The sequence below is a fragment of the Dasypus novemcinctus genome, chromosome 17 (genome assembly GCF_030445035.2).
Source record: "Dasypus novemcinctus isolate mDasNov1 chromosome 17, mDasNov1.1.hap2, whole genome shotgun sequence".
NCBI lineage: Eukaryota > Metazoa > Chordata > Mammalia > Cingulata > Dasypodidae > Dasypus > Dasypus novemcinctus.
The window spans coordinates 4,687,554-4,701,845 of record NC_080689.1 but is presented as its reverse complement, the minus strand read 5'-3'; the positions used below and the strand labels follow the sequence as shown (position 1 = coordinate 4,701,845).

The 14,292-nt window shown below is 38.9% G+C and overlaps 1 protein-coding gene and 1 pseudogene across 13 annotated transcripts in view; one reads left to right on the top strand and one right to left on the bottom strand.

Annotated features, from left to right (window-relative positions):
* MGAT4A (alpha-1,3-mannosyl-glycoprotein 4-beta-N-acetylglucosaminyltransferase A) overlaps nucleotides 1-14,292 on the top strand; it is a 183,045-nt gene that overhangs the window by 76,209 nt on the left and 92,544 nt on the right. For 8 of the 13 annotated variants that reach the window (XM_071208719.1, XM_071208720.1, XM_071208721.1 and 5 more), the window contains 2 exons: nucleotides 4,140-4,307; nucleotides 6,538-6,678. In XM_071208719.1, coding sequence (XP_071064820.1) covers nucleotides 4,140-4,307; nucleotides 6,538-6,678 — 309 coding nt within the window. The remainder of the gene's footprint in view (nucleotides 1-4,139; nucleotides 4,308-6,537; nucleotides 6,679-14,292) is intronic. The other 5 variants (XM_071208722.1, XM_058278167.1, XM_071208725.1 and 2 more) reach the window with 1 other exon arrangement.
* LOC139436780 (E3 ubiquitin-protein ligase RNF115 pseudogene) lies at nucleotides 1,665-2,888 on the bottom strand (annotated as a pseudogene).

The following is a 14,292-nucleotide window of genomic DNA, read 5'->3' as shown; positions in this document are numbered from 1 at the left end:
TGAATTCAGTTTTTCCTGCTGTGTGCTTTGGTAAGGGGGTTTAGATTTTTCTTCACATACATCTTGTGTATTTCTTATTATAATTTATTTCATAGTTTTGTTGCAATTGTGAATAGCATCTTTTTAACCTTTAAAAAATTTTTTTGAATTTACACATACAGAAAAGTGCCTAAACCATGAATGGGTATAATAAATTTCTTTTAACCACTACTCAGGTCAATAAATTGACTCTTGCTAGACCTTGAAGTTCCCAGTTTGCCCTTTTCCAATCAAAGCCCCCTTTCTTCTCCCTCCTAAAGCCAGCACTTTAAGGAAAACACAGTAGTTTATGTAGCTTTCGTTATTCAGTATAGAGAAAAGTACCAGTTAAGAAAGGGGATCTTTTTCTCTGCCACAAGATTCTTAGGAGGTGTTTATTGTGTGGGTCTTTATGTAAGGGACAAGAAATGGCATAATTGACAGTATTTTTAAGACCAGCTTTATGAAACATGTAGATTCGTTTTTTATAAGGCTGTTTCTTACTGAATCTGCCTTGGAATAAAACAGAGATTATGTTTGATTGAAAAATGGGCTTAGTTTAGATGTCAAAATAGTATCCTGAGTTCATTTAGCTCTGTACAGAAGTTGAAAACTACCATGCCAGTTTCTCTTAAGAAGGCTGTGGAAGGGTTCATCTGCGCACACAGCCTCAGCTGCCATTCACTGCCACTGGTCAAGCCGGTCAATGGCTTCTCTTTGTCTTAGGTTACCAGGGCTGCTATAACAAAGTACCACAGACTAATTGGCTTAAACAACAGAACTTTATTTTTGGAGAAGTCCGAAATCAAGGTGCTAGCAGGCGTGCCTCTTCCAAAACCTGTAGGGTTCTGGAGTGGCCGCAGTGCATGGTGTCCCTTGGCTTGTGGCATGACCCTCTGCCTCCGTCACGTGGCTTTCCCTCTCTGTGTCTGTCTGTCTCCTTATAAGGATACCGTACTGGCTTAGGGTCCACCACAGTCCACTTTCGCCTCATCTTTATTTATTTTTTTAATGCTATTTTCTCCTTCCCACTTTAATTTTTCTTTGATTTGCTCTTTGGGGATCAAAACAAAATAAAACTATTAGCTTCAGATTCCTGAATTAATCTGACCTCACCTCATGGCTAATGTGGGCAAGAGGAGTGCTTTCAAGCAATTAACATCAAAGGACTTATATCCGCAGGACATGAGGGTTCTGTTTCTGCTGTATTTACTAAAAAATGCACTAATGGTAAAGTGAAGGTTGGAGAGGGAGGGTGAAGTCTCCATTGCAGGGCAGCATGACAGAGAGCAGGACTCTAGCTCGACTGTAAGGAACTGGTTCCACTCTGGGGGAAACCCACATCATTAAGTTGCACACTTATGAAATTATCACTCCTAATTCAGGAATAAGAGGCATATAAGAGTAGGTACAATTCCATCTGTAGCTACTAACTTTAAGTTTGGAGAGCAAAAGCACTCATTGCATTGATGTGATGCCTTGGTCCTAAATCCACCTACTGTTGTTTTTAGTTTTAGTTTTTTTATTTTTTTATTTATTAGCTTTCTTTTTTTTCCTCAAAGATAGGTTGATCACACACAATGTTGCATTAAAAAATACAAGAGGTTCCCATCTACCCCACTCCCCACACCCCCACTCCTCCTGTATCAACAACTTCTTTCATTAGTGTGGTACACCTGCTGTTTTTTGTTTTGGTAACAGTTAATAACTGTGGTAAGTAAACTGCCACAGCCCTGGCTCAGGTGTGGCCTTTAGCTTCAGAAAGGCCATTGGTCATGGAGCTGGCTGTCACTGCTAAATCTGCTGCTTGCAGAGGCATCCGAGCTCTGGGTTTGCCGGGTAGCGTCCTCACCCTTTAAATTCTTCCTCCACAGAGGGCACGTGCCAGGTGGTTCTGACCATGGCATAGTACGTCCACTGTGGAGGAAGGGCTTGAAGGTCACTGCTGGCCTTCCTCTTCAACCCTGTGCTCTTCTTTGCACAGTGGACACTCTAAACCCGTATCAGCTTGTTGCTGAGTTCCTGCCACTGTCGGAAGGGATGAGATCTTTTCCTTAGCAGCTGCGGGAGGCCCTGTGTTTTCCACTAGTCCTACAAGCTGGGTAGCAAGGCCTTAGGCCCTGTCTGACCCAGGTGTAGTCCCCAGGGTTGGAGTGAGCATCCAGCTCCAGAAACAAGGGCGTAGGGATTCAGGAATTGCAGAATTTGCAAAGAATCCTACAGAAATCTGTTGTATTATTCTTTTTTAGCTAGGGATCTGTCAGGACGAGTACTTCCCCAGGATCTGTTTCTCCAAGTCCTTGGCAGCCGAGGAGGCTGATTTGGTCCCCAAAAGTGAGTGTGAGTTTAGTGACTCTCCCCTCATTGGCTCTGCTATCTTTGTCCAGGGTGGCTACTTAGAAATAGTCTAAGGCTTGGTAAAATGTCATGTGATCCAAATGGCCCCAGAGCTCTCTAAAATGTGTGGATGTGCTACCATCTATCCAGCTGCCACCACCACTTAAAAAACTGGGATCATCTGTCACTTCTTCAGTAAATCCTGATTCACATTGGGGACAAATATATTCTGTAGTTTGGGACTGACCCTGCCCTTGCAAAAGTGGCAGGAAAACTGATACGTGGTTATGCAGTGCCCACCCCTGCTGCCAAAGGGTAGCTGCAGGTGGCCTCATTTTATTAACTAATGGCATCTCCAAAGATCCTCTTTACAAATAAGTTCAGAGTCACAGGACTGGGAGTAGGACTTAAGTCTTTTGGGGGATTGGGGCCCAGCTCAGTCCTAACCCTCACCCACCGCCCCCTTGATACTACTGTTCACGCCTGCCCTTGCGCCTCTTGTAGACCTTCCCTGAGCTCTTGTTGATGCTCATTGTTATTTATCCTCATAACATGCACTTTTATTTTCCAGACCGGGCCTGTGATGCTCTCAGATTATTAAAATGAATGACTTTTAAGTGAGGTCGTCTTAAGTCCAACTGATTGAGTTTTTAGGGATCAGGGATTTGGCCAAAGTCTGGCCTCAGCAAATCTTTGCAGAATAGGAATGTATTAGCCCAAAGGGGTGCTGATGCAAAGTACCCGAACTCTGTTGGCTTTTATAAAGGGTATTTATTTGGGTAAAAGCTTACAGTTATAAGGCCCTGAAAAGTCCAACTCATGGTTAACTTTCCTCACCACAGTCTGTTGAAACAAGATGGCAGGCAATGTCTGTGAGGGTTCAGCCTCCTCTCTTAAGGCTCTGGGGCCCAGCTTCTTCCCATCTCAGCTGTAACCTGGAGGGCTCGTTTCTTTGGGGGCTTCTCAGCTGCCTAGGGCTCTGGTGTCTTGAGCTGCAAACTATCAGCGAATGGCTCAGTTCTCTCCAGGGCTCCAGCATGAAAGCTAAGTTCTCTCCTTTTTCTGTGTTCTTCTGTGCATCTACTTTTGTGTGTCTCCTTGATTGAGTGTCCGTTTATATAACCCTCAAAGGTGGCAGGGTCTCAAACTGAGTCGCCCCAATGACTTGGTCAAATCAAAGCGGGAACCTTAACATAATTTAACCGAAGGTATCTCAGCTGAATCTAATACAGCCAAAGGGTATCACATCCAGAGGAACAGACCTGTTTACAAACGTAATCAATATCTCTTTTTGGAATTCATAGATAAACTACAACAAGGAAGTACAGAGAAAACATTTAGCCTATGGAAGTTAACGATCATGCTATAAAAGATATTATATGTATCATTATATATTTAGCATCAGTTTCTGCCTCATCTCTATTTGGCTGATACAGATAGGGTCTTTATAGTTGTTTGTATCTTTATAGAAATGATGTCAATATTATGCTTTAAGTGTTAATTCTGAAAATGTTGTATCTTTTTCTCCCCACCTTGAAATTTCTGAGGTGCTATGTAGTGAGCACTCACATTCTCATCAATATTAAGAGCACAAAGTTAGTGGTTGTTCTGTGATATTACAAGTCAGGGCTTTAAAAAATTTTCAATCCCGTGTCAATGAATAAATAGATAAATAAAATATTTCCTTAAAATATGACTAAAGTTTCTAACCTTACAGTTCTGTTTTGATTGTGTAGTTTTTTTTTTAAAGAAATACACTAAGAACTTCCCATTTTTTCCTCTAGAAAAACTGATTGCTTATCAACGAGAATTTCTTGCTTTGAAAGAACGTCTCCGAATAGCTGAATATAGAATTTCACAGCGTTCTTCTGAGTTAAATACCATCGTACAGAAGTTCAGGCGTGTAGGAGCAGAAACAAATGGAAGTAAGGATGCACTGAATAAATTTTCAGGTAGAAGTGGTTTTTTTGCTGTTGTAAAGAGATGTATTTCAGAGAGGTATATGAAGGATTTTATTTGATAATCATGTAGAGTGATTTTATTAGTTGGCATCTGTTACCCTCTTCAGTGAATCTAGTAATTAAAGAGAAAAATCACCATGTAAAACTTTCTATTATGCTAAATTTTAAAACTATATTTTATAGTTGCTAAATTTGATTTTACGAGAGTAATATTAATTTAAATTACAGTTGTGTGTGTCAATGACAATAGCAGAGAACCTGTATCTTTTGAAAACAGTTACAAAATGAGATTATAATTCAACCTTGTGTTTGTTTATACATGTTTATATTGCCACTTATGTGGGTAGTGTAGGTGGGCTCTGGAGAATCTTTGAGCTATTTGAAGTAATTAGAGATCTTAAAGTTGATTTGCAATACAAAAAGATATTGTTATAATGGATACTTTTGTAGTATTTGACTTGTTCCATCTCTGAGAATTTCTGGTCGGAGTAGGAGGAATACCAGTCATCTTTGTGTCTGTGCTGCTCTTATTCTGATAATTAAATTGATCTATTAATCTCAAATACTCATTTATCTCAAAATTTGCACTGTATTTATAAGATAATTTTTTTTTCATTTAGCATCACCTATTCTAATCCTTTGCTAATAATTCCTCTCGTCTTGAGATTTACCGCCTGACTTTATTTTTTATATTTCATGTTCCTTGCGTCCAGTTGTGATTAGAAAATTTGTAGTATGTCACAAGTAACACTGAAAATTATGGAGTGGTATAGATAAAAAAATCAGCTGTAAGTCTGCTGCCTGGTGATCTGTAACCACTTTTTGTTTACTTCTGTTGTTTTTTTTTGGCCATACATATTTTTCTTCAAAACTATGATTGTGTGTTATAACTTGATTTTTACTTCTGATTTTTACTGTGAGCATTTCATCAGGTCATTAAATATTCTTCAAAACTACCATTTTTAATGACTGCATAATATGCTAGGTAATCTTGTAGCTTAATATATTAAACATTTTTTCTACAAATAGGCACATGGGTTCTTTCCAGGGTTTTCCCCCTCCATTTATAATTCTGGTAAACATTGTTATATGTAAATCTGATTACATTTCTGATAGCCCATCAGTGATTTTCATTACCTTGTGACTTTCTTGAAAACAGGATCTATGTATGCATGACTCTTGATTTCCAAAGAGACAGCACACTGGCTGAAACAGTAATTACCAAGTATTTGATGAATGTCGTAAGGCTGAGTTCTTAAAAGGGGAAATCAGTGAGTCACAGGACTGACAGTTTTAGTTTTGTGACGCTGTTTTGAATGGTTGAAATAACATGGACATTTAATATTCTCATTCAACCTGCCAATGTGGTATATACAAATTGGTCTCTTGTAATTTTTAATTCTTTCTTTTTTTTTACTAGAGAAGTTGTAGGTTTACAGAAGTCATGCACAGAATACAGGATTGCTTCTTTACTCATGAGCTTAAACTTTTATTTCATGTACTGCAGTCATTTGCATTTCTTCTGTGAATTTTCTCTTCTTGATATTGTTTTGTACGAACTCATTGAGGCTATAAGTCCTTACTGCCAAATTCCTAATTTAAAAGGTTATGCTCAAGTTTAATGGAATTTTTAAACAGTACTTCTTATACTACTGGTTTTTATTTCTTATTATATTAAATGATTCATTGGTTCCATTAATGAGAACAGAAATTATTTGAAAGTTATGATCTATATTAAACATTCTCAATATGTAATGTTTCCATTATTTTACTTGAATTTTTCAGAAAAACAAATTCTCTGTGTATCTTATGTAAAAATTTGGTAAAATGTAATAGCATAAAGGAAGTGAAAGTTAGTGGTGGTCAATGTGCTGCTTGGTACTACGTTTGCATAAATGGCTGTGCATGTTTACGGTTTGTTCTGTAGGGCTTGATCCTGAATAATATAAAGGTAGGTAATTAGCATTCCACCTCTTCATGGGACTTTGGTTGACCTTCTTGGCTTCATTCAGACTATTTAGCAAATGTCAGGACTCTGTAAGACTCTGGTTACAACAGAATAATTGTTATTTGAAATGAAGATGTCTTTCACCAAAGTAAGAACTTAGGAAAGAAAATAGTTTCATTCTATTTCTCATAAATTTCTACTGTTGTATTTGTAAAATCAGCAGCTTCTCTAAGGTAAGGTATTCTTTGGATTAATTATACTTCTCTATTTCAGATAAAACCCTAAAGCTGTTAAATGAGTTTACAGGCAAAAATTTTCTTCAAGTGCCAAGTATTTATTATCACTTGCCTCATTTATTGAAAAATGAAGGTAGTCTTCAACCTGTTGTGCAGATTAGCAGTGGAAGAAAAGGAGGTATGTTTATTTTGTTACTCTGTTTGTGCTGCTAACCTTAGTTGTCTTTTGGGGTCTGAGTTTACCATCAGATGTCTGGTGGGTCAGAGAATAAAAATTCTTCATTTGTGCACAGTAACTTAGGAATTATTCTGAAGTCTATAATGAAGGGAGCTGGATATTATTATTCATAGTCCAGAGTCATTGAGCTGAAAAGGATTTTGAGAAATCTAGTTCAGGCCACATCTCCAGGCAGGAAAATCTTTAAACCTTTTTAATTTTCTATTTTAAAGGTTTGAGACGTAAAGAGAATACTCCTTACCTGTCCCCACTTATATCTTCTTTCAACAGTAATACCTCTTACAGTCATGTCAAGAACATTTTTCTTATGTATATTCCTACTTTTTCTTATGGATATGTAAGTATATAGTAACTCTTACTTAACTTTTCATGAAGTAATAGAAATACTTTGGTTTGCTTCCTTTTTCTCATGTACCCATAGATAATTTATAGGATATTTTCCCCCTCATCTTGTCAGCGTTACCAGAGCTTCTTGAATTTTCCTTATAGGACCTATTCGCCATCCTCCTACACTTTTTATTCTTCCATTTTTTACTTTGTTAATCTTTTCTTTCTAGGTTTTTAAATGCAGAGACCAAAATAATATTTTATTCTCTAATAAGTCTTTAACAAATAACAAAATGATTACTTCACAGATATTGAGATTTAGTTTTGTGTGAATGTTTTTGAAAAGCTGATTTAGTCTGCTTTTGATTCAATAGGATTCTTAGGTATTTTGTGGTCTCGTTTTTGTTCAGGTTTTCTCATTTGATCCATAAGTATAAACTTTTACATCCATCTTGTTTTAATTCTGCCTTCTTTCTATTTTATTAATCATTTAGAATTATATACTGTCTTCCAAAGGAGATGGTAACCCCTAAAGGATCATGTTAAGACTAACTCATTCTTGCATTTCTTTATTGATCCAAGAACTATTTATTGAGGACCTGGGCATGGTCCAGGCACTCTGCAGATGCCAGGTGTACAGACTGAGATGTATAGCATACTCTTAAATTATTTTCTTTAAACATTATTTGTTATTTCTAAAGCAGATATTCTTATCTGTCCCTTAAATTACACTTTGGGTAAGATGCCTTAGCCACTTGTGTATTTGTTGGTTTAGACTATATCTTCATCAATAAAAATATCAAATGGAAAGAAAGTTTTAAAAACCCATTCAAAACTTTCTCTAGTAGGTTCTTGTATACTAGCCTGTCCTTAATTTATGAATATTCCATTCTTTCTCTTCCTTTTGAAGTAACTTATTCTATCCCATTTACCATTTATTTGTATAACTTTATCCATCCTAAGTGTAATAAAATCTTTGGTCAACTAGCTTTTCGACAGTCAACATTCTTACAAAACTGACACTATTTTTGAGAGGTAGAACAAGCAGACAGCTTGGAAAAGACCAGGAAAACCTCTAGATTTACTCTTTCTTCCTAGATCCTTAGGCGATGGTGTTTAACGTCTTTGGAGACATAGACCCCTTTGATTATCCTCGGAAAGCGATCCACCTTCTCCTTAAAAATGTACATATAAGAACAATTTTTGTATGTAATCTCTGAAATTTTGTGGAGACAGAACCTACCCAGGGGCGTTATGCTAAGAACCTCTGGTTTATAATTGCCTAGAATTCCGTTCTTCAGTGGTCAGGCTGGTTAATTAGGAAGCAGCATTCAAAGCAACTTGGCCTTCCCAAGGCTGAAGGCAGGGCAGTGTTCCCGGTAGCAGCTGACCCTTGGGAGAGGGCTGGAATCCTCACAGCCAGCATAAGAAACAGCTAGCCCAGCCCACCCACACCCATCCAGATCCCTCCCGTAGAATTTCCAGAGGCAGGCTACAGTGAACAGGCACAGTGACCGCCATGGGGAAAAGCTGGGAGTCACCAGAGAGTCAAGAAAGCCAACACCACCAAGGACTTAATGGTCAAGAAAATTGAGTTCATCAAGCAAGCAGGTGATTTAACAATAAAATACTGTTGGCGATTTGGACCCGAAGGTTATCAGGAATGAAAGAAAGAGAGAAGGGAGAAGGAAACAAAGAGAAAGAAAGAGCAAGAGAAAAAGAATGAGAGAGCTGGGATCAGGGGGTCTGCGAGTAGAGACTCATCAGACCACTTTATTGTTTACACGGGGCTCTCTATATACCCCAGTCTCCATGACAACAAGCAGCAACACGTAGCCTACGTGACAACAAGCAGCAACATGTAGTTAACTATCAGCATTATCCATAGTCTAAGGAATTTTTAAAAATCTTATCTCAAAGTACAAAGTCTAAGTGTTCTATTCACTACAAAAGGTATGTGCTCATCTTTTCTTTTAGCCTTTAACAGCCTCATCCCATTTGCCAGGAACTCTTAATTACCGCATTCCTTAGGGTGCAAGCGTACTCATGGAGACAGCACAGCATGTCTCTCCTTGTGAGGCCACTGTGCCTCAGTTTCCAACAAGATACAATCAGTATATTTTTATAGAGGTAAGAGAGGATACCGTACCTATTAAACAATAACTGTCCATTACAAAAGGATCAGTTAGAGATCTTTGTAGTTTTTATTTATTTCAGTGCAGAATAAGACAGCTGAATATCATATTGGTGATCACAAAGATTGAGCTGTATAGTTCTTCCAGGATGCAGAAGAAAGAGAACAAGGACAGACATATAGAGAATAGTTCTAGCATCTACTTAATAGGAATTTCAGAAGGAAAGAACAAAGAGAGTAAAAGAAGGAAAAAATCAAATAAGAAATAGAAGAAAATTTCTGAGTTAAAGAAACACATGAATCTTCAGATTAAGAGCTCCTTCAGGGAAACGGACTTTGGCCCAGTGGTTAGGGCATCCGTCTGCCACATGGGAGGCCCGCGGTTCAAGCCCCGGGCCTCCTTGACCCATGTGGAGCTGGCCCATGCGCGGTGCTGATGCGCGCAGGGAATGCTGTGCCACACAGGGGTGTCCCCTGAGAAGGGGAGCCCCATGCGCAAGGAGTGCACCCGTAGAGGAGAGCCGCCCAGCGCGAAAGAAGGTCCAGCCTGCTGAGGAATGGCGTCGCCCACACTTCCTGTTCTGCTGACGACAACAGAAGCGGACAAAGAAACAAGACGCAGCAAAAAGACACAGAGGACAGACAACCAGGGGAGGGGAATTAAATAAATAAAAATAAATCTTTAAAAAAAAAAAAAAAGAGCTCCTTCACTGCTGAGAAGTGTAGGGAGAAAAGTCTTCAAAATGGTATTCTGGCTGGTAGAGGACAGCGTAAATACAAAGTTTGCTGAAATAAAAATCTGTAAGCACCTAATATGTGCCATGCACTTTGTACATGGTGATCACCCTGGTTCCTGGTCTTGGAGCTTCCATCTAGAAAGTGACATATACATTAATCAAAGAATCAGTTATATAAGTGGATAATTACATTACAACTTAGCGATATGAAGGATGCTTCAAGAATGCATCAAGGGGGCATTGGACCTCATTAAAAAGACATTTCACCTGAGAACTGTGGAATATTTGGTTTACTGGTCAAGATGGCTATACTAGGGTGCTATTTCTTCCATAACTAATTACCAGAACTTAATGGCTTAAACAAACACACAATTATTATCCTACAAGTTTACAAGTCAGAAATCCTAAAATCAAGGTATTGGCATGGCTGCATTCCTTCTGGAAGCTTTAGGGAAAACCCATTTCCTTGCCTTACCCCCTAGAGCAGGGGTTCTTAACCAGGGGTCCATGAGCTTGAATTGAAATTCAAACCTTATTCTTGTGGGGACATGTTGGTGTGGGTGTGAGATATTTATTAAATAAAACACAGTATAGTGTGGACTTAGTGAGGGATCTGTGGATCAGTAAAGGTTAAGAACCCCTGTTGTAGAGCCTGTGGCCCTGGCTTGTGGTCTCCTCCTCCATCTTCAATGTGTAGCATCTTCAGATCTCTTTCTGACTCTGTGTCCAGCATCACAGCACCTCCTCTCACTCTGACCTTCCTTCCTTCCTTGTATGAGGACCCTGGTGTTTATATTAGGCCCACTTGGAAAGTCTGGGATAATCTCCCCATCTCAGGATCCTCAGTTACCTGCAGAGCCCCTTTTGCCATGTAAAGTTCCAGAGATGAGTACGTGGACATATTTGTGGGGCCATTATTCTATCTACCTTACTGGAAGAAAAGAGTATTCCAGAAAATGAGAAGAGCACCACAAAAGCTCCCTGGTGGGAGGGAACATGGACTATTCTAGAAAATGAAAGAAGTCTACAGTAGTTGTACTGCAGAATGAGGGGAAGCGTGGAACAAGATTGGGCTGGAGATATAAGCTGGGGACCAGAACATAGGGACTTGCAGGCAATGTACTAGATTTTGCTTTTTATCCTAAGGACAGTGGGAAGCCACTGAGGGCTTTAAGCAGGACTTAATAAGAGTAGTTTATAAGATTTCAATTTTGCAAAGATCTTATTGGCAACAATGGGAAGAATGATTGAGGATGTGGAAAGACAAGTAGATGAAGGACCACTGACACTATATATATGAATATATATATATATAGTAGTATATTCATAGTACTATAGTAGCAGTAGTACAGTAGTAGTGCTAGTGGTATAGTAGTAGTAGCAGTAGTAGCATTGTAATAGTGTAGTCATAGTAATAGTGATAGTACAGTAGTAAAATAGTAATATAGTACTAGAATTAGTATAGTAGTGTAGTAGAAGTAGTAATATAGTAGTGGTGTAGCAGTAGTGTAGTAGTGATAGTGTAGTAGTAGTAGCATAGTGTTGTAGAATTACTGTAGTACTAGTAGTATAGTAGTATAGTGTAGCAGTTTGATATGGTTATGAATTCCAAAAATAGATATTGGATTATGTTTGTAATCTGTTCTGTACCTGGGCGTGTCTGAGTTATAATTAGGGCTTTGATTGGGCCATGTCATTAGGGCACCACCAAAGGGTGGGGACTCAGATAAAAGGTACAACAAAGGACAGAGTTGAGGGTTCTTAATGTTGGAGTTTTGGTATTGGAGTTTTATGCTGAAGCCTTAAGCTGGAGCCCTGGGAAGTAAGCTCACAGAGAAAGAGAAGCCAGTCCCAGGAAGAGAGGAATCCTGAGCCCAGGTAGAAGCAAGCCCTGGGCAGGAAGGAACCTTGAACCCAGAGAGAAGCAAGATCCTGGAAGAGAGGAACCCAGGAAATCTGAACCCTGGCAGATGTTGGCAGCCATCTTGCTCCAACATATGAAAATAGACTTTGATGAGGGAAGTAACTTATGCTTTACGGCCTGGTATTTGTAAGCTCTTACCCCAAATAAATACCATTTATAAAAGTCAAGCAATTTCTGGTATTTTACATCAGCATCCTTTTGGCTGACTAATACATATAGTAATACTGGAAGTAGTATAATAGTGGTGTAGTAGTATGGTAGTGGTGTAGTCTAGTAGTAGTAATAGTAGTCTAGAAGTAGTAGAAGTACTATTACAGTAGTGGTGCAGTAGTATAGTAGTGATAGAATTAGTATAGAAATGGTAGTTGTACATAGTATAGTGGTAGTAGAAGTAGTAATAGTAGTAGTACAATAGTAGTAGAAGTTGTAGTTTAGTAATAGCATAGTAGTATAGTAGTAATAGAACTAGTATAGTAGTAGTATGACAGCATAATAGTGTAGTAGTGTAGCATAGTTGTAGTGGTAGTTTTAGTGGTGTAGTATAGTAGTAGTATGGTAGTATTAGTGGTGTAGTATAGTAGTAGTATAGTTGTAGTAGTTATAGTATAGTAGTACTGGCATTAGTATAGTGGAAGTGATAGTGCAGTAGTATAGTAGTAGTATAGTAGTGGTGTAGTAGTAGTGATAGTATAGTAGTATGGTAGTAGTAGAATTAGTGTAGTAGTGATAGTACTAAATAGTAAAGTAGTTCAGCAGTAGTATAAGTTGTAGTTTAGTGGTGGCAGCATAGTAGTAGTAGTAATTATAGTTTAGTAGTAGTATCATAGTAGTAGAATTGGTATCATAATAGTGGTACAGCAGTATAGTAGTAGTACTATATAATGCATAATAGATAAACAGTATTTGAATCAGAAATGTTGGACAGCTAATCAATTGAACAGAGTGACTTGGTCCCGAGTGACTATGGCTGTTTCTGTCTGGTTCCTTGGCCCACCTGGCTCTTAATTTTGAATGGCTGGTGTGACCATATTGTTCCTTTGGCAGATTTCTTCTGAACTGAACCCTTAGACAACACACATTTTCTAGACTAAGCCAGAGAAGAGCAGCATATCACACAGGATAGGCAGGATATACTGTGGTAACTAACAACCCCCAAATATTGGGTTTACGGAATGGAGGTTTTATCTTTTGCTCATGACACATGTCCATCGGGGCTGGCAGGAGGCATTGTGCAGCACTGCTCATTCCAGCCTCAGGCCGATGGCCCACCTCCCGCTTGAACTCTCTGGCTACTCTGTGGGCGTCCCTGCTCTTACAGCGCTCAGCCCCCACCTTCCTCAGGCCAACTCACCTGTTGCAAGTCATGCTGCCCAACTGTGCAAGAGGCACTGCACAGCATATGGAATTATGCTGTAATTCCATAATTGTAGCTAAAATTAGCACTTTTTTTAGTGCTTTTGGAGTTTTTGGATGCTTTGATTTAAACTAAAGGTGTTAAATTTCGGCTTCAAATAGTGTATTTCAGAAAAAATGGCATATACTCTAAACATGCCATCTAAATGTAAAAAGAAGAGAAAACAAACAAAAAGCAAAAACCTAAAAGGGTGGTAAGGAATAGAGAATTTGCATTATTACTTTATACCATTTTTGTTTGTGAACCAGGATCAGCATGTATTTTGTTTTTTGTCTTGGAATCCCACGAGTTCATCGTTTCCTAGGAATGCTTCACATAATAGTTGTTACACTTTTAATCTATATTCTAAATATTTAAAATGCTTTTTATTTTAATTCTGTGACAGATTAAAGAATATGGGAATTGGCTTCCAGGGAAATTTCCTCTTAACGCAAAAGAGAACTCTTAATTTCTAGCCGCTCGTTCTCAAATTTGTTGCTCTCAGCTGTGGATGCCCCCTCCCTGTTCTTCGCCCTGGACTTCTCTCCTCCCTCGACCCTCCTGGTCTTGAGCCCCATGAGTGAGAGTCTCCAAAATGTAACCCCAAGTCACCCACTCTTCTCACTCTCCACACCCCCATCGTCTCTGCCTTTGATACCCACAGTAACTTCCTAGCCCATCTCCCCAAACTGTTTTTAAAAATTCTTACACTTGTGTGTCTATTCAGCACAAAATTAGTAATCTTTTAAAATTACAAATCAGAATTATTACTCTACCCTGCTTACAACTGTACAATGGCTTTCTCTTGCATTTAGAATTTAAAACTAAGTTTAAGAGGTTGTACATGATCTGACCCCAACTTCTCTGAATCTAGGCTCACTCTGTTTTCGGCACGACATCTGTTCTGGCCATTTCTTGCCTGTATCAGGATCCTTGCTGTCTCCTCTTCCTGGAAGGCTCTTTGTGTTAGTTCCCAGCTCAGCTGTAGCAGTGGCTCTTCCAGGACTGCACCCTCTAGAGACCGCCAGCTCTCCCCTAC